Here is a 27,835-nt window from a genome sequence, read left to right as displayed (position 1 = left end):
AATAGTAGCAAAAATTTTTACATCAAGTTTCTCAGAAAAAGTCCTCATTTGTCAAACTGAGCCAAATTTTTTAAAAAAAGCCATTGTCCAATAATAAATAGTCCAGAGAAATGAACAGACATTTTTCTAAAGAAGTCAAAGCTATCAATCCCAAAGAAATCAAAGGAGAGGGAAAAAGTATAAATATAGTTACAGAAGTTCTTTTTGTGGTAGCAAAGAATTAGAAATCAAGGGATTGGTCATCAATCCGGGTATAGCTAAACAAGCTGTGTTGGAATTTTATTGTATCATGAGAAATGGTGAGGGTGATTTCAGAAAAACATGGTCAGACCTATATGAACTGATGCAATATGAAATAAGAACCACTCATGTGCAACTGTGCACAGTAATGATGTAATGATGATTAACTAAGACTTGACTACTCTAATTCAATGATCCAAGAAAACTGAAAAGGATTTGTAATGAAAATACTACCTACTTCCAGCGAGAGAGAACTGATGTATAAACAAGTACAATTTTCTTACTTCTTTTGATTTTCTTGCTTTTTGTAACATAGCTAATATGGAAATATGTTTTGCATTATTTCACATGTATTTTGTATATCATATCATTGCCTTCTCAGTGGGTATTGAAGAAGGTGAGAGGGAGAGAATTCAGAACTCAAAAATATTTTCTAATGTTAAAAATTAATACATTTTTAAAGAACTCCTAGAGTGAAAAAATGTACAAATCCCTAAATACAAAAATAACCCTCTACCCCCAAAGTAAGCTTTGAAATGGATGGGACATGAGGGTAGGAATGAGACGATATTAATCTATTTAAGAAGACAAAAAACCCAAAGTTTTTGAACAAGTCTTTATTCATTTAAATTAACAAAATACAGGCTGTGGGTTATTTTCAGGTAAAACTGCCTTAGCAGTGAAGCAGAAAGTTAAGTATCCACAACTTGGGTAACTGTACACTTGGCCTCTTTCTTTTAAATAGCAAACTGGCATTCTATACATAGACATTTGGTGCCGTGTTTTCCAAATGAATGTTAGCTCTGTTATGTTCCATTCTCACTTAGCAAAGATTGTCATTCCAAACATCATGTCAATATCTTATTAAATACTTGCTTAGTTTAATACAATATGTGCATAGTGCTTTCACCCATCTAAAAACATACACACTTAGCCCTTTTACACCCAAGGGTCAGTGCCACTGTGGAGGATGCAGCTGGTGACATATTGAGCCTCAGTTTTATGGCTGGGGAGAGAAAGAGAAGAATTGAAGGGCAGAAGTAAAATTGATAAATTAATTGATCATTCCCAACTATGTAACAGGATGGAGAGTTTATACCAATGACCCGTCTTCAGTATGTTGGCCCAAAATGGAAATTCTAGAGCAGCGGTGTCAAACTCAAGGGCTGCTAGATGGCACAGGAGAGTGCTGGTTTTGGAGTCAGGAAGAACTGAGTTCAAATCCAGTCTCATACTGGAAATATTCAACAAAATATTTTATTTACCAGCTATGTGACTCTGGGTACATTTTATCTCAGTTTCCTCATCTGTAAAATGGAAATAATAATAGCACCTATTTCCCAGAATTGTTGTGAGGATCAAATGAGAATCAGAAAGCAAGCACTCAGCACATTGCCTGGCACACAGTAAGTGCTATATATTATTAAATAGAAGTGTAGCCACTAAATTGTACATAAGGATCCCAGCAGGGGACATACCGATTTTAAAAATCACTTATTAACATTATCTATGTCCTGCTGTATTTTTATTCCCTTTATTAATTATTTCCCAATTACATTTTAATCTGGTTCCTGTTAGCCAGGCTTCCAGTTTGACATCTCTGCTCTTGAACATCTAAAATAATTTGAGAAATGATGTCAAATTCCCTAAATTGGGAACTCTGTTTAGATTCCTTTGCTTCCTAAAAATGGTTTTCTTGATGAACTCTTAAATTTTCATTCTGATGTTGGAGTGAGAAGGCCAACACAAAGACACATGACATACCAAATGCCACGGGGGAAAAAACATATTCCAGGACACTCTGAGATACTTATATCATGGACATGACAATGTACAGCCTGTCATGATCCAAAATATAACCTTATTCTTATTTTAAATGCAATTAATCCTTTTGTCACCACACTGAAGCCTTAAATCAGACACCAAATCATACACAACTCACAATTCACTTGATTTCCAGTACCAAGTTTTAACAACTACTTCTAGACCATGCTCTGTTCATATAAATATTAGTTTAACCATCAATAATCACTTCCAATAATCACTGTGTTGGTTGAAAACATCTACTAGGCCTTTATTACTCACACTTCTGGCTAGGATTTTTCAAAGGTAATTTTTTTAAAGAAACCACTAAACTCCTCATCCTACTTTCAAAAACTCTAACATTTCAAATGAAAGCATGGGGAAAGACATTCACATGGAAGTTGGATGTTTGCTTCAGCTCGATCACTGTTGCCAGGTTTAGGTCCACCTTGATAATTAGTGCCATTGGGACTACACTAGGGATGAGCTTGTGGGTCACGGTTATGACAGCTTTCTATTGAAGCCATTTAGCCCATGCCCAGTGCCCAGCTTCCTGTAGCTGTCATTTTCCAGCAGGTTGGAAATCATGGAAAGGCATTTTTGTTCTGAAACTGATGCCAGTGAATTGGTTGATGTGATCAACAAACTGTGACCTGAAGGAAGAGAAGGGGAGAAGTTGAAATGTTACCTAGACTAGTTAGATCAGTTAGAGTCAGGTTCTGCTTCCTGACTCACTGATAAATTTGCCTTTCAGGGGCTGGACTTTTGTTATAAAGTAGTTTACTATACTCTGTACCTGTACCAGATTTCTTTATGACTGTGGAATTTGTCTCTGGGATTACAGAGAAAGAAGATGTGGACTATGGGGATGATCTTATGGATACATACTATGATAGGTCCCTGATATGGCAGAGGAGTGTAAGGTAGACTGGTTCACTGAATTTTACAAGTCTGCCACAGGAAATCCTACCTAAAGTTATGCTGCCATCATTGAATTTTGAAGAGTTTTCATAACAATGTACTATCTCAATGAACTGTCATTATTTCCTGTATCTTAGAATCACCCCCTCTCCACTCAAGAACAGTCAGTGGAATGAACTGTTGAGAAATAGGAATCCCAAAGATGGTGATGTGGAAGACAGATGGATGCTGAGCAGTAATTGACCCCTCCCTTAGTATCTGAATGTAGAAGGCACTTGTTTAGATGTGAAAAATGCCCCGACATCACGTAACCCTGAGCCAGTCTCTTGGGAGATAGGCAAGGAAGAAATATATTTTCAAATATTACTGCATTGAAAGTGTCTTGAGATCATCATATTTGCCCAGAGGCCTCTAGTGGAATTGCAGGCTTAGAGTCTTATTAGAAATCATCAGCCTGATTAAAGTGATCAAAACAAATGAAAACAAGCACCATAAGCATCCTCTTACACAAAATGTGTATATAATGCACACACCTCTACATGTATATTAATATATAGATGTGTTATGTATGTATATAGTCTACCAATGATTAAAACAAAGTAGAGACGGTAAATTGGAGATTTGTGACTTTCTTGATGAGAGGGAACCAAATCAGAAATCAGGGGACAAGTGTTTGTTGTGCTATAGGGTAAGGGTTTCAAAGGCAGGTAAGGAATACTACAAAATTTCATTTATGTTAGGCTTTTGGCCACTGGCTGTAAAATCTCCAAAAGTTAGAGCTTAAATTTCAAGAGAGGACATCTTTCCCAGCTCTAGGCTTGAGAGGACTATAGGGTGAAAAAAATTATTGCTCCATTAGCAAAATGCATTTCCCCCACTCTACTTTGTTGGCATAAAGGTTAGATGTGATGGTGGGCAAATTTCTCAAGATCCTCTGATCATAGGATCGAATGTTGCAAGGAACCTAGAGATCATCCAGTACCATACTCTCAATTTTACAAATGAGAAAAGACCCACAAAGACAAAGATTTTCCTAGCTTTACCAAGTGACCAAGGCTGGGACTAGAACCTAGGATTGTTGGATTCCATAGCTAGTGCATGTACTGGAGATCTAGAACACATGGTGTATTATTGGAAGACCATGAAGATTTTGAGTTCAAGTTTCCCTTACAAAAAGGAACGGGAGGACTAGGACATGAATCTATATAGCTAGGAACTTAGTTTTTCTAAATCCAACTTCTCAGACACTTGACAACTTAAAGAAATCTTATCTTAGATCCAGCAATATTTTGGGAACATCCAGATCCCATGACTATCTCTTGAGTTATTGTAGTCATCTCTGGTAAGTATGGAAAGTTTCTTCTTAAAAATTATTAAAATGCTATTGTCATATATCCACTTAATGATATTTTAGTCTATTTGGAAAAAAAAATATTTTCTTGAGATCTACCATGTCTATTTGTTACTAAATCACAATTAGTAAGTTAATACCTGAAGAACTGTTGCTATTTGGCAACTAGAAAGAAATGGTATGGGTGTGATGCATATGGGCAGTATTAGAAAGAGGAAAATAAGATCCCTGTAACCAACTGAGAGTCCACTTGCAATTAAATATCCATGGGAATATTACATTGTTCTAAAAGTAGGGACTATAATAATACTGAAGAGAAGACTCCAAAGTGTGCTGTTGATCTGAAAGAGCCAACAGACCACCTGCAAGGCATTTGCTTTGCCTTAAGTTGTTTTGTTCTTATTGATTTAGTCCAATCATCTTTAAAGAGCTGCCCAAATGGGCAGTCCCCAGCAAATTATAGCTCCTGCTGAAAGCTGCATCTGAGCCAACTGGTTCTCATTTTCCAAAAGGTAATTTTGAAACTGTCCATTTAGATACCTAAAAGCATCGCTTGTTTTTCCATTTTCCTCTCCAGTAATTCTTTTAAACTCTCATTTCTATGCTTAAAGTAAAGATAATCAGAAAAAGAAGGCTCGAGCCTGCCACTCTGAAAAGCCCTTAAGCAAGCAAAGTCTCTCTCCTGACCTCCTTTTGCACTGAAGCCGTCTTTCTCTTTCTCCTCCAAGGCTTCTTTCAGAGCATCTTCCTTCTCTTCACCATAGGACTCTTGTAGAGTTTTCATCACTTGCTCAGTTTTTCTAGACAGGTCCTGGGGCGTGTACAGCCGCTTGTTCTGCTGGTATGTATCAGGGCTGTATTGTTCAGGCTCGTAGGTATCTTCCTCCTCCTCTTCAGGGCATGAGCTTCCCTTGGCACTCTCGCCATCAGAATGAAAGGGGGTACCTTTTTCTCGAGGTTTCTGTGAAAGGTCAAAAGGTTCCTCTTGTTCCAAGCTCCTCAACATCCCTACTGTCTGGGAAAGGGCCATTCTTCCTCTTCCAAAACCTAATGAAAACAAGAAAGAATTGAAGTGTGATATAACTCACTGGCAGAAAAGGCAGCTGCAAATAGGGCAATAGGAAATATAATGACTGCGCTGGGCCTCAGAAAAGAGGTAGCTAAACAGGTTTTCCTTTCTTTCAGAGGTGGGAGGTCTGTGGGTACCAGATTCTTGGTTAATCTTGCTGAACTGCTTCTTTATTACAAAGGATGTAGGGCAGGGAAGAAGAATACATTTGAAAATGAAGAGGATTTTTTTTTATTATAATAACTTTTTATTGACAGAACCCATACCAGGGTAATTTTTTTACAACATTATCCCTTGCACTCAATTCTGTTCCAATTTTTCCCTCCCACCCTCCATCCCCTCCCCTAGATGGCAAGCAGTCCTATATATGTTGAATATGTCGTAGTATATCCTAGATACAATGTATGTGTGCAGAACCAAACAGTTTTCTTGTTGCACAGGGAGAATTGGATTCAGAAGGTAAAAATAACCCGGAAGAAAAACAAAAGTGCAAACGGTTTACATGAAAATGAAGAGGATTAAAAGACAAAAGACATTAAATAAAAATTTTAAAAATAAAGTGAGGCATTCTTTCTGATGCCACATTTGTTTTGAAATTATTTTGGCTTTTTGAAAATGTAAAAAAGAAAAACCATTCTGAATTTCTGAGAGAGTGGCAGGATTAAGGCAGAGAATAGTTACACAAGACTGTAGATTGAGAACTAGACAGGAATTCAGAAATCATCTGATATGAACTTTCTATAAGAGGTGAAGGAAATGATGTCCATTTATGAGACCAACCCAAGGTCACATGGGTAAAATAATAAAGTCAAGTCTCTTAGATTTCAGAGTCACCTAAGGAGACACGTAAGGAGATCTGCCCCAGTGCTAAGCTCAAGGTAAGAGTCTTTTGGAGACCTGCCCTTTTAATTAAGGGTGACATACAATTAGCTAAAACACTAGAGTATGAACACTATTTAGCCAAGAGCATGATCCAGAGAGAATCAGAAACACAAGATGGAGTAGAATCTATTGGAAAAGAGATAAGGAAACATCAAGAATACAAAATGTTGTCTAGATCTGATAGAATGCCATGGAAAGTGAAGGAGTTATTCACTGAAGTTTTAGGTGGAGCATTATTATAAAAATGTCCACTAGAAATGGAGAGTATTAAAAGGAAAGTGGAGTAATATTGCCAATGTTTCAATTCTGTCAAAGTTCCATCAGACCTTCCTGGTCTCACCTTTGTCCTATCAGAGCTACACCAAGAGGCATTTTCATTTGAGTTTTAATTTGAGTTACTTTGAGAAGAAGAATGTGGAAATGCTATCACCTGTTACAGATAAGAGCAATGAAATAAATGACATCCTTCTCGAAAAAATAGATGAATATACTGCAAAACTGATATTCCTTATTTCTCTAGAAGTTAGAGCAAGCTATTTCATGCCACTTTATGTTGTAACATAAATTTGAGTAAATTTTTATTATTAAATTACATTATCAGTGGGTGGGCAGTGAATCCACTTCTAGTTACTATGGTTAACTCTAAAAATGCCTTTTTGAAGTCGTAGTGTAGTTTAGAAAATAGCTTCTATGACTAGACAAAACTTTCTGAAAATGCTGAAATTACTGGGGAATACAAGTTTTTGTTGTTGTTAAATTAATTATAACACCTGTTTCAAAAATTTCTTAGCTCTTTTTGTAATTTTAAGAACTAAGTGAAATGTTTATAATATATAATTTGGCAATCGAGGATGGCAGTTTTTGAAAAACTTAGAAGAAAAGTTAGTTTAGATGACTGAAGAGAAATGACGAAGAAGACAATTAGAAAGAGGATGTGAGAAACTTTTTCCTTGGGAGAATTGTTAACTTTTTTAATGAAAAAGATTTATAATAATATGAAAGTGAATCTGGACAGAAATAAGAGTGATAGCTAAAGAGAAACTCAAGATGATTTTTTCTGTCAGGGCTGGAGATAAACTGAAGACAAAAGGAAGATCTTTATGAAACTATTATAATCTTTATCATGTAAAGAAGATGAAGAATTGCATGAAAAGACTATTTGTTATACTGGAGGAACTAAATGGTGTAGAACTGTGTTTTTAGAAGTAAAGCTGTCTATAGTTAACAGGGATGGTTTGAGGTGATACTGGCTGTGATTATTCTCAGAGTTAAACTATTGTAAGCAGTAATTTATATTGTTATTACCGATTTTATTGTAAATAAATTGAACATTGTAGTCAGTAACTTTAATATATATTGAATACCAGGAAACTAGTAGTTTTATTATATAGAGAAATATAAGAAAGAAAGAATGTATTTCTAGTTTCTTAAACATTATTTCTTAAACATTACTTGGTGAAGTGAGGTGGGGGTTCATAGCATAACTGATTTGAGATATATGCTGAAATTGTACTAGTAAAGGAATATCCAAACATACATTTGCCTGGATTACACTAGAGCTCAGGATAGTAAGATTAAATGTAGGATTAAATCAAATAAGAGGCTAAAGGGTGACTTAGAGGTGACGTTAGAGGTTTACATTAGATCATATATTTAAAGCTGAAATGGATTTAGGGCTGTTAGCATTAGGTGATAGGAAGAGAGAGGGATGTTTCCTTCCTAGTAGATCTACTACATCTTAAAATTTGAAATTTGGAGAACAATTAAAATGACACATTTTTCCCTCTTGAATTCTTCTAATCATTTTTTCATGGGCCATTAGATTTATGCAGTAAATTATTCCTTACATTCCTAAAAGCCTATTTATTGATGATAGAAATTCCTAATCCTGACTATCATTATGTCAGGCCTGACATTATTTGATACATAATGTATTTTTAACAACTATGACTTGACAAAATTGTTTGATGTGACTGATTTGAATGCATAGAGGGCTATATATTATGAAAACAAAGCCCTAAGCAAAATTTTATTTTCTGTACCTTTTAGAAAAGATTCCTGGAATTTACCCAAAGAACAGATAGTTCCTCACAGTCCTGTGGATATATAGAATCATGAAAATAAATATTTCAGAATCATAGCCATTAAAAGGATTTGTGAGGCAAGAGAGTCAAAAATTTTCCATTAGATCTGTTGTTAAGACTTAACCATGTAGAAGTGTTCATTCTGTGAATGGATAAGATCCATCTTGCCTAATGGAGAAAAATCTCCCTTTGGGTATGTTTGTTTACAAAAATTGGCCAAGGAGACTCATCCAGAAATAAGAATCAGCTCCTTTCTGGCCCGTGTGCAAGAGAATGGAAGAAACTTTAAAAACTTTTTCTTTTCATAAAATTTTATATTTTATTTTAGCATTATAGGGGAAAGGAGGAAGGTAGAAGAGAATATTGGTTTATGAGGTTTTTTTCCCTCTTTTATAGGCACAGACTTTTGTTGTTTATTTGGATGCATGGAATTTTCAGAAGAATGACAGAGGGAAATGAAGTTCAAATCAAAACTGTAAGATTCCTACAAAGTTAAGGTGGTCCAGCTGTTACTGACTGAGTTGGTAAGTGAGGACACTTTGCTAGGTTTGTTTTTTGAATCAATATTCATTAGTGATCCTGATCTATAGTGTTCTTTCTTTCCTTTCTCTTTTTTCATTGATTCAGGTACTAGGGCTATAATTTCTCTTATAAAGAAGTTTGGTAGAATGTTTTATTTTTCATGAGGGATAATTTGAATCTAATTTTAAAAAGGAGGGAGTTTTATTTTTATTCCTTTGGCCTACAATGCCCTAATACAAAACCACCTTCTCTCTACTTTCTTGTGCTCTTAAATTCCTGGCTGGAGAGGTGATAGGAAAAAAAAGTTTCTATCAATGTTTTATTTCCTCATTTTATATCAGAAAGATACTATAGAAGTGGCAATATAGTGGTGACCAAATGGAGATTAAAAATCTATCCAGAATATTACTGTTCTGTAAGAAATGACCAACAGGATAATTTCAGAAAGGCCTGGAGAGACCTACACGAACTAATGCTGAGTGAAATGAGCAGGACCAGGAGATCATTATATACTTCAACAACAATACTATATGATGACCAGTTCTGATGGACCAGGCCATCCTCAGCAACGAGATCAACCAAATCATTTCTAATGGAGCAGTAATGAACTGAACCAGCTATGCCCAGAAAAAGAACTCTGGGAGATGACTAAAAACCATTACATTGAATTCCCAATCCCTATATTTATGCACACCTGCATTTTTGATTTCCTTCACAAACTAATTGTACAATATTTCAGTCTGATTCTTTTTGTACAACAAAATAACGTTTTGGTCATGTATACTTATTGTGTATCTAATTTATATTTTAATATATTTAACATCTACTGCTCATCCCGCCATCTAGGGGAGGGGGTGGGGGGGTAAGAGGTGAAAAATTGGAACAAGAGGTTTGGCAATTGTTAATGCTGTAAAGTTACCCATGCATATATCCTGTAAATAAAAGGCTATTAAATAAAATTTAAAAAAAATCTATCCAGAAATATGATTTAGTGCAGGATATTAATATCAAAAAACCTAGGCTCAAATCCCAACTCTGCTACTATCTATATGACCTTGTATAAGATCTTTTCAATCTTTGAGGTTGAAGAAGGAGTTAACTTAGATGATTTCCAAAGTTCTATCATTTTTAAACCAAGTTAGTATCTAACTCTAGTCTTCTACCCCTTTCAGTCAAATACAGTTTAGCTGAAATTAGAATTATGCCAGCATTTGCACACACACCAACCCATGGCAGTTTTGCAAGCAAATTCAGTCAATTCTTTAGCTAGCAGATTTAATAAAATTATTGAAGTGTGGGGCCCTCCTTTGAAGGAGATTGCAGATTACTAAAGTTTACTGACAAATCTCAGTAGACTATCTTTTCAGGTCAGCCCCTAAAACCATCGGCTCTTGTCTCCTCCCCTAGCTGTTAAAGCAATTAAAACTCTGTGTCCTGTGGGGCATGTTTCTTTTTTCATTTACCATTTTCTGTTGCTGCCACATAAGCTTGTATACTTTGATCCTTCCCCCAAAAAAACCCCTCACTTTTGACCCAGGGTCATAAGATCGCAGATCTTGAATTGGAAAGGATCTTAGAGCTCACCTAGTTCAACCCCTTCATTTTACAAGGGAGGAAAGAAATAAATTTATCCCAGATAGTTAAATAGCAAATAAATCAGTATCAGGAAATTTGAAGCAAAATCCTGTGACTCCAATTCAATGTCCTTTTCACTGCCTCCCCATGGAGAAAGTCTCTTAAAAAAAATCCCCAGTGGAAAAAATAATAAATAGCATGCATCTGTTATCTTTCTATGCCCTGGATTCCAGCTCAATCATGGGAATCAGAAAAGCTTCCAAGGAACAGAGACGGCTCACCTGGAGAGTGAAATCCTCTCTCCATGACTCCATGTTTGACCTTCATGTGGCGGGTCAGATTCCCTTTCAAGGTGAACTTGCTGGGGCAGTAGAGGCACTTGAAAGGTTTGCTGTCTGAGTGCAGGTGCATATGGCCCATGAGATTGTGCATTCGGTTAAACTCTTTCCCACACAGCTGTCGGAAACAAGAGTAGATAAAGCATACAAGTTATCCACAAGGGCCCCCAAGAAGGAAAGCATCGGGAGCTGAATGTATGTAGTATTTAGGGCCCATATAAGGATGTGTTACAACCCCTATTGCTGCTGACTTGTTTTGAATCTTTCAGCTCTGAACTGCTTCCAAGGAAAACGATGTTGTGGAAGTCCAGGGTGGGGTCAGATTCTGCCCACCTTCAGAGATGGAGCAGATAGGGGCACTGGGGTCATATGCTCTTGGGTTGTTAAGTTTTGTTTTGTTCAGAGATGGGGAGGGAGAGTTAACCATATGGCAAAAATCAAAGGACACCTAAATATCCTTCTAAATCAACAGCAATCTTAAGAAAAGAAGTAATTATGATTCAGGAAGCTCCAATATGAGCTGTGTTTTCCTTTCAAAAATTGCAGGTGTTATAGTCAGGCAAAGCCAGTATTCCCAATTTTTTCAACTCAACACTTAATTCACATCAGCACTAAATTTTTTTTTAATGAAGAGAGACCAATGAATGAATAGGTACATGAATAGGTGAATTTTTCTTTGATTACAAACTGGAAATGGTAGGGATGTCACCCTAAAATTGCCAAAGATTCACAAATCTTTGGGTTCCATAGGAAACATCATTTCATCTCTCTGTCTTTCAATTTTCTCTTTTGTAGAGTGATGGGAACGGACTACATCAATGATATCAAATTCAAACAGAAATGGAAGCCACTGTACATGAAGATCCCCGACACCTCATTGACTTAGAAAACCACAAAATAATATCATCTACATTCTATTGTATTTTTACTTATTTGTTGTATTTTTACTTATTTGTTAAATATTTAACAATTACATTTTAATCTGACTCAAGCATATTCAGTTGGTTCAAGGGCTATCTTCTAGACTAAATAACCTCTGAGATTAATTTCAAGTCTAAATCCTAAAATATTATAATTGAGTATAAATGGGCAATGATTTGGAAAGATTTCTTGAAGACATTGTATCTTAGCTATAGACTCCTGGATCCAACAAATTTGGCTAAATGATGGCTGCCCAATAAAAATTTTACTTCTATCAGACTCTGTCATTGATATAACAAGATTTCCCTTAACTTTAAATTCCATTTTCATTTTTGTTTCTGGATCCACATATTCTGAAATATAGAGGGGGAGCTGGACAATGATACAGGGCTTTCCAGTGACCAATTTTAACTTGAAGAACGGACACATATGCCTCCTGGAGTTAAGAACAATGAAAACATTCATGAATTATCTTCAATTTCTACTTCAAACAAAAAGCTTTGTTGATTTTTCTTTAGTTAAAAGGCTGTTCCTTGACTTCAGACTACAATGGTAATTAGTAAATAAAAGAATAATCATGTTTTTTGTACAAGGAAGTCAAGCTCAGTCAACACTGTTTTATGGAAATGCCTGGGACCAAGGGATAAACCACCATTTAAATAATGAACTACTTAGCATTTGGAGTTAAAGTATAAACAAAATATCACAGAATTGCTAACTAGAAAAGTCTTTACTAGAAAAGTTGTTCAGCTTGTCTTTAATATGTCTTTAGAAATAGCTATGTCTTTATAGATTTAGCTATTTTCTAGCTATATTTCCAGAAGAATTACACATTATTCTCCCTCATGCTAAAGGGGCCAATCAAATAGGCTTATCTGTCTTTTTATAAGCTATCTACTATGCCTGAAATGTACTCTTGCCACTTCTTCCCCTTGGAATCTCTATTCCCCTCAAGACCACTGAGGCTCAAGCCAATTCTTACATGAAGCGTCTCTTGATCCTCCCAATTCTTAATGCCTTTTCTCCCAATCTTATTTGGTATTGATTTGTCAGTATACATGTTGAATTTCTAGTTACCATGACCCATGGAAGGGATTTTTTTTCTGTCTTTGAATATCTAGAGCCTTGCACAACACCTGGCACAGAGAAGGAGATTAATGTTTGTTGAATGAATGGATGTTGCAACCTAGATACAAAAGTTGGCCCATTTGCAGACTAGCATGCTTATCTGCTTACTGGTACTGTCAGCTCTGCCAGAATGAAGGAAAAGTATTAAAGCTATTCAAAACTTAGAGGATAATAGGATCATCAATTTACAACTAGAAAAGAGATCAAAAGCCAGACAGTCCAACCCCAAGGCAAGGCTAAAACTTTCAGTAATGGTTTGGGAACCCAAAATGGTCATGGCAGACTAGAATGAGACTTAATTTGATAAGATGAAATTGAATTGGGATAACTATAAAATCTTACATTTGGTTATCAAAAACAAATGCATAAGGGAAAGATAGAGGAATACAACTAGGCAGAGCACACATTACAAAGAAGTATGGGGTTAATTGGATTGCTAGATCAAAATGAGCCCAAAGCATGACAGATGCTATTTTTAAAAGCTAATTTGATCTCAGGCTACATTAATAGAAAATGCAGCAAGAGAGAGGAAAATCCCCATTCTCCTTTGTCCTGCTCAGAACATAGCAGGAGTACTATATTCAATTCTGGGTACCTCATTTTAGGAAAGAGGAAGGATCATAATTGCACCTTATCTATGGATCATTTCAGGCTCAAGTTCTACTTTTTTTTGTATCATGAAGTCCTTGGACAGTCTGGAGAAGACTACACCCTCCTTTACCGAATGTTATTAAATATTTGATGATAATGCTCAGTTTTCAGCTAAAGGCTAATCAAATTTTTTCACCATCCAAATATATTCTCTAACCTGGACTCTACCCTGAGATCTAACCACAGACTCAGGGTATTAAGAAATTCTGACCTTAAAGTCAGGGAGATGGAGAGATTTGGCCTGGAGAAGATTTGTAGGAGGATAGGGAGGAAATGATAGGTGTCGTGTGGAAGAGAGATTGTTTTTTGTTGTTTTTGTTCAATCGTTTTTGGTCTGGCTGAACATCTTTTGGCAACAATACAGGAGTAGCTTGCCATTTCCTTTTCCCATTTTACAGAAGAAGAAATTGAGGGAAATGGGATTAATAGGGTCACACACCTAATGTCTGAGGCTAGATATGAACTCAAAGATTAGTCTTCATAATTCTCTAATCCAAGCCACCTAGCTGCCCCTCATTATATTTTTTACCTGCACCTTGGTAGTATAGTGAACAGAGCATTCAGTCCAGCAGAAGATACTTATTAGCTGTATGATCCCTGGGTAAATCCTTAAACCACTACCTGCCTCAGTTTCTTCATCATTGTCATCTTTTTTTTTCTTATTAGTAGTAATATTATCATATTTGTCCTTCCCAAAGAATTCGGAGTAATTAGTAGAAGGGAAGAAATGCAGAAAGGCTCATTTCAGTTCAATAAGAAAAACCACAACGAGGGAAACTACCAAAAGCAGAAGCAGCTGCCTCAGAGGGAATTGAGCTCCCCAGTAGTAGAGCTCATCAGTTAGGGGCTGGATCACTGTAGAAAGCTATTGAGGTATGAGTTATACTCAATGGCTTTTGAGATACCTTAGAGCTCTGAGGTTTTAATTCAGATTCTGATTGATTTTTACTGTGACAAGCACTGAAATGTCAATACACTTAAGAAAAGGGTAGATTCGTGATCCAAACCTGAAGTTAACTGTGTGTGTGTGTGGGGGGGGGGGGCATAGAAACAGTAAATACAGTGTATTTGTGAGACAGTCATTCTCTAAGTACATGATTTTGATGAGCTGGAGGAGCTGAGAAAGATTACAAAGATTTTGGGAGAAGTATATTCTGATTTTCTGTTATCTGAGTTAGAAATCTAAGTTTTTAAATGACCACAAATTTTCCTACAAATTGGGTGGAGCTATGGGCATGTTTTCAAACAGGCATATATGCCATTTATAAGAAAATGATCAAATTTCAGATACACCAGTATAGAAGGAAGGAAAAAAAATACAATGTATTTTGCAGGTAGATACTCTTGCAACCACCACCACTTCACACTCTATTCCATGTATTTTTCAAGTATTAGCTTTTTCATGGATTTTGTTATGAAAACTGAGTTCAAATGAGTGTGTGGGGGAGAAAGACAGATGACAGGCAGAAAGGCGATTCCTGTACAGTCCAAATGGGATTGCTTAAAATCTCTAATACCATTTTCATGAATAGAAAACATTTAGCTATACTGCGGCTTTCAGCAAGTCACTTAATCATGTGTGTCTCAGTTTCCTCATCTGTAAAATGAGCTGGAGAAGGAAATGGTAAACCCCATCAGTATTTTTGCCAACGAAACCACAAATGGGGTCATGAAGAATAAGATATGACTGAAAAATAACTGAACAACCAAACCTGAAACTCTTAGCACACCCATTTTCTCCTTGATAAAAGAAGAGCTTTAGTACTCTTTGTGATGTTTAGACCTTCCAGTTGTGGTTTCTTATTTTTCTGTTAGTATATGAAATTTGGCTGCTTAGCTTTAGTACAGAAACACATTAACCTGGATGCATAGTTCACAGCATAAATTATAACTGATTACAGATAGATCAAAGAGGTAGACATTTTAAAAAAATACACATTTTAAAAAACAAATAGCATGTCTGCATTGGGAAGAAGAGATAAATTCATAACTATGAAGAAATAAGAGAATAATATCAAAGACAAGATAGATGAGTTAATTTATATTATAATTTTTAAAAACTGTTCTACACAATGAAATGCAATAAAACTAATATTAAAAAGAAAAAATGTGGCAAATATAACTGATAAAAACTCACTACCCAAAACACATAAAAGATCTGATGCAAATATATGAGATCAGTCCCCAGAGGACATTTGTTATATCGTTGAAGGAAATGAAGATTTTATACACAAGGAAATAATCCATAGTAATTTATCACATGGAAAAATGCACGACCTCACTAGCAATGAGAGAAAAAAGGCCTTAAGACAAACTTAGACAAACTTAATTTTTCCTAGACTTGTGATTTCATTGGTGTAAGGAGAAATGTGCAGAATGGATAGAGTCAAGCTTGGAATCAGGAAGATCCTAGTTAAGTTTTACTCCTAACACATAATGGCCATATGACCCTGTACAAGTCATATAGTCTGGTGTTGGAAGCATGTGTTGTCTGGAGATATAAGCAATAATATATGCCGTAATATAAGCCATATAATTGCCCATTCTTGAACACAATAATTCTACTTTGATGAATAAACTTGAAGACAATTTATATAATTTATGTTTACATAAATTTACATTAAAATGTTCATTGTGATATTATCTGTAATCATAAAAAAATGAAATAATTCTAATGTTCAACTCTAGGATTAGAACAAAAACTATGGGTTATGAACACCTGGAAGAGCATATAGTGAATAATGTTAAAATTAAAGAGCAAAACACATATATAGTGTTTATGTAATAACTGACTATATAAAACATGTACTATACCAACCAAGGAAATTTAGAATGCTTATAAATAGCTAGAATTAAATGTTCAATAGACCTTATGGTAAGTTACTAACTTCTCAATCCCATGCAAATTAGGCTAGGTTTTGTTTTATTTTGTTTTTCCTTAAGAAACTATTGACATCTTCAAGACTTCATTAGACTAAAGATTCTGGCTATTGACTTTGTTTCTTGAATCGTCTGAATAAAAACCACTACCAGGAACTTCAGTGTCTCTGATGCTTAGCTAGCAGATAATCACAGACAACTCAGTACATGTTTCCTTGATGCATATTCATGTTGGATAGCTTTCCCTTGCTATGATTAAGTATGTCTTATTTTGTTGATTGTTGAATGACTTACCAATTTCTCATTTTGTTCCAGTATCAAACTACCAGGAGACTAGCCTTAATCAAGCAACAGGCCTTTTCTTCCTTTAACATTTTTTTTCTATTTATTAGAAATATTACTTTAAGTAAATCATGGTTAAATTAGCTAAATGCCAATGTATCAACCAAAAATTCTTCTAGAACTTGTGAAATACTGAAAAAAAATCAAACAAAAATGTTATTCTGTTGGTGCTCGTAGAATGATAGACATTTTAAAATTTCATCTTGTATCTTAATTTTTTCCCCCAGCAGGACTCTTTCCCTCCCTCCTTTTATGATAGGAGATGAAATAGCCATATTTATGTTCACTCAATCACTTAGGCTCTTCTGCAGGGCTATGCTAAGTATTGTAATAACAGAAGATTCAGGCCCAATTTGGGGTCTGTTGATGGGCAGATTTTGTAACTCTCTGGGAGCTTCTAGTTTTTTCAGTGTACCTAAAATCCATGTGCAAATGACTTGGAATAAAAGGGATGAAATTGCTGCTTAGAACATAGAGCTCAGTGCAATTAGTGCAGATCCTTTTCTACCTGGATTGCTAAGGAAAAAATTCAAAAGAGTATAGTGGGGGGGAGGGGGCAGCTAGATGGTACTATGGATAGAGCACTGACCCTGAAGTCAGGAGATAAGTTCAAATATGGCCTCAGATTCTTAACACTTACTGTTGTGTGATCCTGGGTAAGTCACTTAACCTCAATTGCTTTGCAAAAAATAGAATATAGTTAGCTCTTTTGAGATGGCCATATAATTTTGGGAAAAAGAATAAAGTACATCTGAATTCTTAAGAGCTATAGGTTTGTATAGTGGGAAAGGTCTGCACACTTCCAAAATCTGTAGCAGACTGATTTTTGCTGACCCCAGTCTTTCCACTGGGCTCATTCTCCATCCACCATCCCAAGTGTGGTTCTCAAAATTTTTAAAATGTATTCTTTATGACATTGTGCTATATTTATTCTTTGCAGTATGGAATCAATCAGTGCACTTTATTGGAGATTCATGAACCTACAATCACAAACATAAATTTCATACAAATCACACCACACTTAATGAAACTCTGAATCTACCATTCTCATTAAACCATATGTACCTCGAGCTCAGGAGCTCTCATATTTTTCTTCCTTGCTTCCTCATAGCAAAAGATAGAGAAATGTTGAATAACTACAGGGTACCTTTCATCAGGACAAAGAATTGTACAGGGGACAGCTTGATGGGTGCACTGGATAGAACACCAACCTTGGAATCAGTAGGACCTGAATTCAAATATGTCCTCAAACACTAAGGGTGTGACCCTGCACAAGTCATTTAACCCTGTTTTCCTCAGTTTCCTCTTCTGTAAAATGAGCTGGAGAAGGAAATTATAAACCATTCTGGTATCTTTGCCAAAAAAAACCCAAATGGGGTTCCTGAGAGTCTGAAATGATCCAACAAACAGCCCTAGAGCTATTATGGCATCTCAAGATAGAGTTAGAAGGAACTTCAGAGGACCTTTAGTCTAACCCTTTCATTCTATGATGTGGGAACCGAGACAAAGACAAGTGATTTGTCCTAATTTGTACAAGCAAACCTCAGAGCCAGAATTCAAACTCAGGTTCTCCAGTCTCAGAGTCATTGTTTCCACCCTACAATAGTATCAGGCAAACAGTAGGTGCTCTATATTTGCTGATTGATTAAACACAATTGTGCATAAGAAACCTTTGCTGATGGATAAGCATCTCAGAAAACATTTAGGCTCACTTCTACCTAAGAATGAAAGTCCTGCATGAGATCTCTGACCAGAGGGTTGTCCAGACTCTGCTAGGCAAGGGCCAGAGCCTAGATAAACTTCCTTTTGGCCAGCACACCTAGCTGTCTTTTAGAAATGAGACCTCTCCCAGTTTTTGGCTAGAGTCTTAAGCCCATCAAAAATGTTGCCCTTTAAAGGCAATCCAGACTCTCAAATCAAAGGGATTTTTGATATCTGCATCCTTATATATCTAGAATTTTCTTTTTTTAAAAAAAATTTCAATGGTATTTTTTTCTAATTATATGTAAAGGTAGTTTTCAATATTCACTCTTGTAAGACTGAGTGCCAATTTTTTCTCCCTTTTTTATTTACCTCCTGTCCCAAATAGCAAGCAATCTGATATAGGTTATACATGTACAATCATTTTAAACATATTTATATATTAGTCATGTTGTGAAAGAAAAATCAGGACAAAATTGGAACACACACACACAAAAACCAACCAACCAACAAAAAAAGGTAAAAACTATGCTTCAATCTGCATTCAGTCTCCATAATTCTCTCCTCTTTGGATGAGGATGGCATTTTCCATTCCAAATCTGTTGGGATTATCTTGGATCACTGTATTGCTAAGAGCTAAATCTATCATAGGTGATCCTAATAGTTGGACAAAATTCTACTGTTACTGTTGTATAACTCTATTGTTACTATGTATAGTACTCTCCTGGTTCTGCTAACTTAATCAGTTCATACAAGTCTTTCCAGGTTTTTCTGAAATCCACCTGCTGCTCATCATTTCTTATGGAACAATAACATAGAATTTTTTTCTTTGTATTTCTCCTCACAACCACTATCCAGATTCAGACATTTCTTTAATTTTCCTCTGGACTTTAGCTTCCTAAATGATTGCTACACCTGGGCTCTCCCCTCTCCAATTCATTCTCTATCTAGCTGCCAAAGTGATTTTACTACAATACAGATCTGATCATGGCTTTCCCTTACACAGATATCTCCTGGGCCTCCCTATTAAAAAAAAACAAAAAACACCAAACAACTCTCCCCTTTGGTATTAAAAGCCTCTTACAATTTGTCTCCAGCCTGCCTAGCAAGGAATATTATATATCATTCCCTTTCACATGCTCTTTGGTCCCAAACTGGTCTTTATGCTGTTCTTCTTACACAGCATTCCATCTTCCTGTTTGCTTTTGCAAAGGTTGATCCACCATACCTGGAAGGCACTCCCTGCTTGAGCTCTCACCTCTTAGAATCCTAAGCTTCCTTCAAAAATCTCCTCCTACATGAGGCCTTTCCCCCTCTGCTCCTTCCCTTCTAGTGCCTCCCCATCAGAAATTATAATTATAAAATTTTAATTATATTATTATATTGTACCATTTTAATTATTAGTGTAATATATAAAACAAAATATATTATAATATTTATATAAAAATATATAAATCATATTGTTTTATATGGTTCATTTATAATATATATTGTTTTATATGATATATTAAAATGCAACAACTATAAATTCACATAAAATATGAATTATATAAATTAATAGAAAATATGCAACAATTAAAAATTCATAAAATGTACAATTATTATGATCGTATTTTTATTATATTTATGATTAGATTATACCATTATATGTAAATTTATATGTAATAATTATATATTTATATGAATTTATAATTATTGCATTTTATAAATTCATATATATTTATATGATAGTTATATATTTTATATGGACTTATAGCTGTTGCATTGTTTCCCCTCATAGAAGGTAAGTTCTTTAAGGCAGGGATGCTTTCATCTTTGTTTTTTTAAACATAGTACCTAGAAATTGACTAATTATTTATAAATATGAAAAATGCTTATGTGATTGATTCTTATCCCCCACTAAAAAAAGAGTTTCAGAAAATAAACCTCTATAAAGTCTATAAAGTAAATCCCTTCTGTGGAAATGTAAACATCTAAGTAGCTGTGTCCTTGCTGTGCTTAAATAGCATCCCCCTCTATCTGTGGAGTCACCTCTGACCCTTCCCCAAAACCCTTTGATCTTTTCACAGAAGGACTTGGTTCCTCTGCCTGTCATGTTCAAACCTAATGTCCACAAGAACGATGGGTTTGAAGGTACTTGATGTCTGCAGGGGAAAGATGTCTGTCACAGTGAGGAACCAGGATTCTGACTAGCCATTAGTGAAGAGGAGGCAGAAGAAAATGAGAAAGAGCGGGCGTTGGGAGGTGAGCTGGAAGGAGAATAATAGCAGATGAGTGTGGAAGGAGCACCAGGGAAGGTCTATCCAACTAGGGGAACCAGTCACGTGGGGAGCCTTCCTTAGGGGGAGTGAGAATCAGAGGGGGCTGGCCACGAATCACCAAGTCATCTCTAGCCCGAGAATGATGAGAGTCTCAAAGCAGGGCGGGAGTCAGGGCTGCGACCAGGCTGCCTGACGGAGGAAGGAGATTGGCATGTTCCCTCCCTATGTGGCCAAGCCACCTGCACCCTGGCCTTGGCTCCCAGGCTGCTTCCAGCCTCAGTTTCTCTGTTACTCCCAGCTGACTCCTTTGAATGGAGATGGATAATCAGGCTGTTATTATAATAAACAGTCCTGCAGAGCTCTGAGGCATTGTGATCAGAGGGAATGAGCCACAGGGTTAGCACTGTACAGGAGGCTGTGCAAGGTCACTGCCCAAGGCCACTTGGTCAATGTTTGAGCCTGACTGGCTCAGAGTTAATATAAAGGCAAGTGTTCCTGTGTGGGGCGCACATGTATGTGCACATATACCTGCATATGTGTCTCCATGAGGGAGAGATAGACAGAGGCACATTTAGGATTAGGGTTAGAGCTGAAAGTGGACTCACATGTATGTGTACATTGTATATGTGTGTTATGTGTGTGAGAGAGAGAGACACAGAGACAGAAACAGAGAGGCACATTTAGGATCAGGGTTAGAGTTGGAGTCACATATATGTATACATTTTATATATATGAGAAAGAGGGAGAGATAGAGAGACACAGGTGCATTTAGGATTAGGGTTAGAGTTAGAGGTGGAGTTGGAGTCGTAGATATATGTATGAATAATATACATATATACATGAATATATATCTATATGAGAGGGAAAGACAGACAGATGGAGGCACATTTAGGATTAAGGCTAAAGTCAGAGGTAGAATTGGAATTGGAAAGATATGTGAATATGTGTACATATATACAGATACATGCATAGGCATATATCTATATATCATATATATACATATAGATTTATATATATACTAGATAAAAGTATTTTTGAGTGCGTATACATATGTGTATATATATATGAATCTATATTATATTTATATATATAAAGCATGTATATGTATACATATATATAAATACATATATACTTATTTATGTATACATAATGTGTGACAATATATGTATGTATGTCTAAGTATGTGTATATATGTATGTATAAATACCTTAGCTTAAAAAGGCCAAGGTCTCCCACTGCATCCAGAGCCATCTCCATTTGTCCTGATCTCTTATCTTGCCACTGGACCCAGATGGCTCTGAGGAAAAAGTGAGACTTTACACAGCCCTCGTTTATTTAAGTCCAATTCACTTGCATGTTATGATGATCTCCTTGATGTCATGGTCCTTTTCGAGAATAAAGGATAAACAGGAAGATTTCAATGCAATTTCAAAGATGGGCAGAAAAGGATGGTGGTCTAAAGATTATAGACTTCAATTCAAATATTCAAGTCAGCAAATACTGACCAGGGAAGGCTCTGTGCTGGAGCTGGAAGAAGGGAGAACATATAATTTTCCTGCAGGTGACAAAAGGTGGGATCCCTTATTCCTTATAGATATTAGTCCTGCCTTTTGCATCAATCAACAAGCATGCTATAGCAGGAAGAATGTTGGGTTTGGAGTCAAGAGACTGGGGTTCCGATTCTAGCTCTGATACTTAAATACCTATCCAATAGTGGAGTTCAATTTCTAATCTGAAAAATAAGGGGTTTGGATAAGATGTCCTCTAAGGTCCCTTCTGGGAAGCTAGGTGGTACTGAGCCCAAAGTCAAGAAGACTTATCTTCATAAGTTCAAATCTGGCCTCAGACACTGTGTGACTCTGGCCATGTCACTTAATTCTGTTTGCCTCAGTTTCCTCGTCTGTAAAATGAGTTGGAGAAGGAAATGGCAAACCGGTCTAGTATCTTTGCCAAGAAAACCTCCAACAGTCACAGAAGGTTGGACATTATTAACCAACAACAATCCTTTCCAGCTCAAAATCCAAGATCCTATGAAAGGAAAATTGCTGAAGCATTGATTAAGTGTTTCCTATACGCCAGGCAAAGAGGAAAAAAGTCAAACATTCCTTGTCCTCAGAGCACTTCCATTTTGATTAAAATCTTCTACAAGGATTTTTAATCTGCAAGGATCCTTATCTCTTCTTCCAGATTAGGGAAAATATCCTTTGAATGAGTGCCAAATTTGGTTCACCTCCTCATTACTCACAATCTGTATAAGCATTCCTCACAGAGAAAGCCTGCCAGGATATTAGTTAGGTGCAAACTAGAAGCGTGAGTGTGCCTGAGGCTGACCCAGGGAAGTGGTGGAAACTGGGGTGATGTCCTGGACTTCTAAGGGAGCCACAGTGCTTCCCTCTCCAAAGAAGACTCTGTATCTTTCCTTGGCAATGCATCCTGGTCCCCAAACAATAGCTATATGACTGTAAGTTCTTCTATGAGCTTTGATCTCTTCATCATTAAACTGGGTATTAAAAATCTGTACTAATTGGATCACAAGATTCTTACCAATAAGTTTTGTAAATTATTGTTTTATTATTAAATATTATAGATTATTTTATTATTATCCTTATTAGTTTCTTAAAACCCTTCTCAAGATCTTCCTCATATCTATGCTATATACTTTCTTCTCCCTCCACATTTCTAGAACACCATGATGCTGACCATGTCTCCCCATGGCTTCATTCCTACAAAAGACGTAGACTTCTTGTGAGCCTTCTGAACCTTCCTCTTCCCCTCCCCTACCTCATTCCCTTCTTTCTCCACTCCTTTCTCCTAATGATGTAATACCTCAAATTATCTGGGTGACACATCCCCACTTATAAAACTCCAAAGAAAGCTATTTCCTTGAGGGACAAGATACGGAGCAGGGTATATACCACTATAGAAAATATGTAGGCAGCTAGGTAACCCAGTGGATTTGGACACAAACACAGGATTTGGAATTAGGAAGACCAGAAATCAAATCCTTCCTAGCTATGTGACCCTGGGTATCTGTAAAATAGGAATCATTTTTTTTTTAGTTTTTGTAAAGTGCCTTGCAAACTTTAAAGAGCTATATAAATGCTAGCTATTACAACATTATATTGTTGTTATTGTTATTATTAAAATGGGAAGGCTGGAATTTCAGGGACAGAAGGAAAACTGAAGGTCCACGATGGACTGCCTGCCAGATAGTCCTTAACCTTCCTTGGGACTGGATACACATGGAAGCTCCGTGTTTCCCTTCTCTGAGGGAAAAGGTCAAAGGGAGCTGCAGAGGCCTGCAGAGCTGGAGAAAGGCCCCTGCTGAGCTGACCTTCCCTTGCATTCTTCTCCCCCCCTCCTCCTTTTTATTAAGAAGGGTGTTCCTTTCCTCAAAGGGAGAGGGAGGGAGGGAGGGAGAGAGAGAGACTGTAAACTGTCCAAAAGGACCGTGAGAAAACAGGAAGCTTTGAAAAGTACAGAGAAAGCAAGATGAAATCTATTTGCAGGCGGGTCCCTGGGGACATGCGAGCCATTGTTAAGCAGGCAGTTCATACAGCTATATCCTTCCTTCTGTTGAGGAGTAATTTGGTGCCAAAAGGCTGCTATCTGGTCATTGCCTTAACCCCCTGACTACCAGCCCAAATCCTTGACCGTCTCAAGTCTCCTTAGGGGACAGGGTCACTGCCTGGAATGAGACCTTCAGAAAGTCTCCTGGCTATTTTCTCCTTGAATAATCCCCTGCCAGGACATCAAAAGTCCTGACCACTCACTGCTACCCATTACAAGAAACTAACCCCAACCCTAAAGCTCACTGAGCAGCTGGACCTGGTGCCGAGCCCCCATGCGCAGATCCACTCATACACTCTCTGTAGAGGTTGCAGATGACTTGATGATTCATGACTTAAACATCTCCCTTCTGGTTTCACCCATCTCAAAGGAGACTTTGTCCCGGAAATTCTGGATGGCTGCTTTTCCTGGACAGGTTTCCCAAAGACAGCAGCTGGTTCTTTGCTATTATGGAATGAAACAGCTCCGAAGATAGCATCCAAATCAATCCCAGCATGCTTACGCAGAATCTGGGAAGCATATTCCTGAAACACGGCTCAAGACGACAGACTCTTGTCCCTGGCTTAGCTCCAAGTGACTCCAACTAATAAGGACCAGAGAAGTAGAGCCAATGGCAAAGGAACCCAAAGGGGCAATAATCTTTTTTCAGAAATAAAAAACAACAGCTATCTCATTGAAACTATCCCCTTCAATAATTTTCCATTCTATTGTTAATGCTGGATCCCACAGTGAGTGAGCTGCACTGTGTGTCCTGAACAGCTGTTTCCACTGAGGTCAGTACAAAATAGAAGAGGCTCAGAAAATCATAATTTAGAGTGGAAAGGAACTTAGGTCATTAACCCCCTCAGCCCTCACTTACAAGACAGAGAAACTGAGGCTCAGAACTCATAGGACCATAAATCTAGAACTAGAAGAAACCAAGAATTGATCCCTAGCTCCTTCTATTAAAGATAAGAAAACTGAGTCCCAAAGAGGTTAACTTGCTAAAAATCACGTTATTACCAGATTCAAATCCAGGTTTCTGATTCTAAATCTAGGTTTCTTTCTGTTGCGATATACATTAAAAGGCAGAAAGACTGTCACAAGGTGAAGATACAAGGAAGCATTTGATGGTGAAAGGCTTTAAAACCCATTTATCTAATGCTTCAAGGTTAACAAAGTCCTTGTCTCACAAGAATCCTGTGAGGTAGGTAGCACAAATGTAATTTTTTTCCCCTGAGGCTAGGAAGTATTAAGTGTCTGAAGCCAGATTTGAACTCAGGTCCTCCTGACTTCAGGGCTGGTGCTCTATCCACTGCACCACCTAGCTGCCCCTACAAATGCGATTTTTAAAAAAATTAAATTTATGAAATAAAAACATTTCCATAACAATATTAGGAAAATTGCAGATGAAACTGCAAATCTATTATGTATAGTTTGCGATTCCTGTAAAATATAAGTTATCATGTAAATTTCCTCCCACTTTTCTTTTTCTCTGGATGCAGAAAGTATCTTTCTTCATGTCCTTTATAGTTAATTTGCATATTTAGTTGCTCAAAGTCAGTCTTAAAACAATATTCCTCTTACTAAATACAATGTTCTTTCAATTCTGCTCATTTTACTCTTCAGTATTTTGTATGTCTTTCCACATTTTTTCTAGAATCAGGCTCATCATTTCTTATAAATGATTCCATTATAATCATTTACTACAACTTGTTCAGCCATTCCCTAATTGATAGGCATCTCTGCAATTTCCAGTTCTTTGCCACAATAAAGAGAGATACTATAAGCATTTTATAATATATAGGTTCTTTTTCTTTTTCCCTAATCATCTTTGGAAATAGACTAATGCATGATTATAAATATTTTACTAAAGAAGAAACCAGGTCTCAAATAAGATTAAATGACTTGCCCAGAGTCATACAGCTATTGTGTTCTAAGCAAGGAATGTTGTACTCTTTGAGATCTGTTTTGCTTCAAGACTTTTTTAAGTCCATGCTGGGAAAACTGGAAAACAGTACAGCAGAAACTAGGCATAGATTAACATCTCATACCCCATAGCAAGATAAGGTAGAAATGAGTACTTGACATAAGTCAAGTCAAATGACATTTATGTCAATTGACATAAAGGGTAACATGATAAGCAAATTTAAAAAGCAAAGAATAATTTACCTATAAGATCTATAGAAATGGGAAATTTATGACCAAATAAGAGAAAGAACATATGAAATGCAAAATGGATAATTGCAATTACATTAAATTAAAAAGCTTTTGCACAAAGCCAATGCAACTGAGATTAAAAGAATTTTTACAGCCAGTGTTTCTGATAAAAGCCTCATTTTAAAAATATATTGAGAAACTGACTCGAATTTATAAGAATCCAAGCTATTCCCCAATTGATCAAAGGATAAAAACAGGCAGTTTTCAGATAAAGAAATTAAAGTTACCTATAGTCTTATGAAAAAATGCTGTAAATCACTATTGGTTAGAGAAATGCAAATTAGAAGAACTCTAGATACCACTTCACACCTCTCAGATTGGTTAATATAAGAGAAAATAAAAATGATAATTGTTAGAGGAGATGTGGAAAATCATGACACTAATACATTTTTGGTGGAGTTGTAAACTGATCCAACCATTCTGGAGAGCAATTTGGAATTATTGGAACCTAAAGGACTGTAAAACTAAATACTTTTTGATCCAGCAATATCACTACTCAGTCTGTATCCCAAAGACATCATAAAAAAAGGGGAAAGTCATATGTACAAAAATATTTATAGTAGCTCTTTTTGTGGTAGCAAAGAATTAGACATTGAAGGGACACCCAATAATTAATTGGGAAATGGCTGACCAAGCTGTGGTATATGAATGTAATGGAACACTATTGTGCAACAGAAAATAATGAACAGGTAAGTTTTTTTAAAAAAAATGAATACACTTACATGAACTGATGCTGAGTGAAGTAAGCAGAACCAGGAGAACATTGTATATAATAACAGCAACATTGTGGAATGATCAACTATGATAACCTTAGTTCTTCTCAGCAACAACATGATCTAAGACAATTCTAAGAAACTGGAGATGGGAAAATGCAATCCACATCCAGAGAAAAACTATGGAGTCTGAATGCAGATCAAATCATACTATTTTCACTTTGTTTTTTTTTTTCTCAAGGTTTTTCCCTTTTTTAAAGATTCTTCTTTCCCAACATGAATAATATAGAAATGTCTTTAACATGATTGTACACATATAATATATCAGATTGCTTTCTATCTTGGAGAGAGGGAAGGAATGAGAAATATTTGGAATTCAAAATTGTACAAAAATGAATGTTGAAAATTATCTTTACATATAGTTGGGGGAAATGAAATATGTACAAAAAAACCCCCCAAAGATTCTTAAATCCACTCCCCACTGACAAAATATTGATGTCCCACATTAATGCACATCCCAGGAGTTCCTTTTGGCTTCCACCATGGTCCTCTTGGATGACAGTATTGCTCCACACCCACCATAGGTCTCTTCTGCACTTTTCTCTGGATTCCCTATGATTCATTAGACTGGAATTTCCTGCCAGTCCTAGAAGCCCTTTCTACCTGGCTTCACCTCATCTCTTG

The 27,835-nt window shown here is 36.4% G+C and overlaps 1 protein-coding gene across 3 annotated transcripts in view; it reads right to left on the bottom strand.

Moving 5' to 3' along the window:
* Positions 1 to 1,660: 1,660 nt before the first annotated feature.
* The window catches only part of ZNF366 (zinc finger protein 366), a 111,907-nt gene continuing 85,732 nt past the window's right edge, over positions 1,661 to 27,835 (bottom strand). For 2 of the 3 annotated variants that reach the window (XM_023495821.2, XM_003759456.3), the window contains exons 4-5: positions 10,729 to 10,903; positions 1,661 to 5,362 (exon numbers count right to left, since the gene is read on the bottom strand). In XM_023495821.2, coding sequence (XP_023351589.1) covers positions 4,848 to 5,362; positions 10,729 to 10,903 — 690 coding nt within the window. In that variant the 3' untranslated portion in view covers positions 1,661 to 4,847. The remainder of the gene's footprint in view (positions 5,363 to 10,728; positions 10,904 to 27,835) is intronic. The other variant, XM_031966702.1, reaches the window with a different exon arrangement.

The sequence above is a fragment of the Sarcophilus harrisii genome, chromosome 1 (genome assembly GCF_902635505.1).
Source record: "Sarcophilus harrisii chromosome 1, mSarHar1.11, whole genome shotgun sequence".
In the NCBI taxonomy this organism is placed as follows: Eukaryota; Metazoa; Chordata; class Mammalia; order Dasyuromorphia; family Dasyuridae; genus Sarcophilus; species Sarcophilus harrisii.
This window is presented reverse-complemented; position numbering and strand designations above follow the sequence as displayed.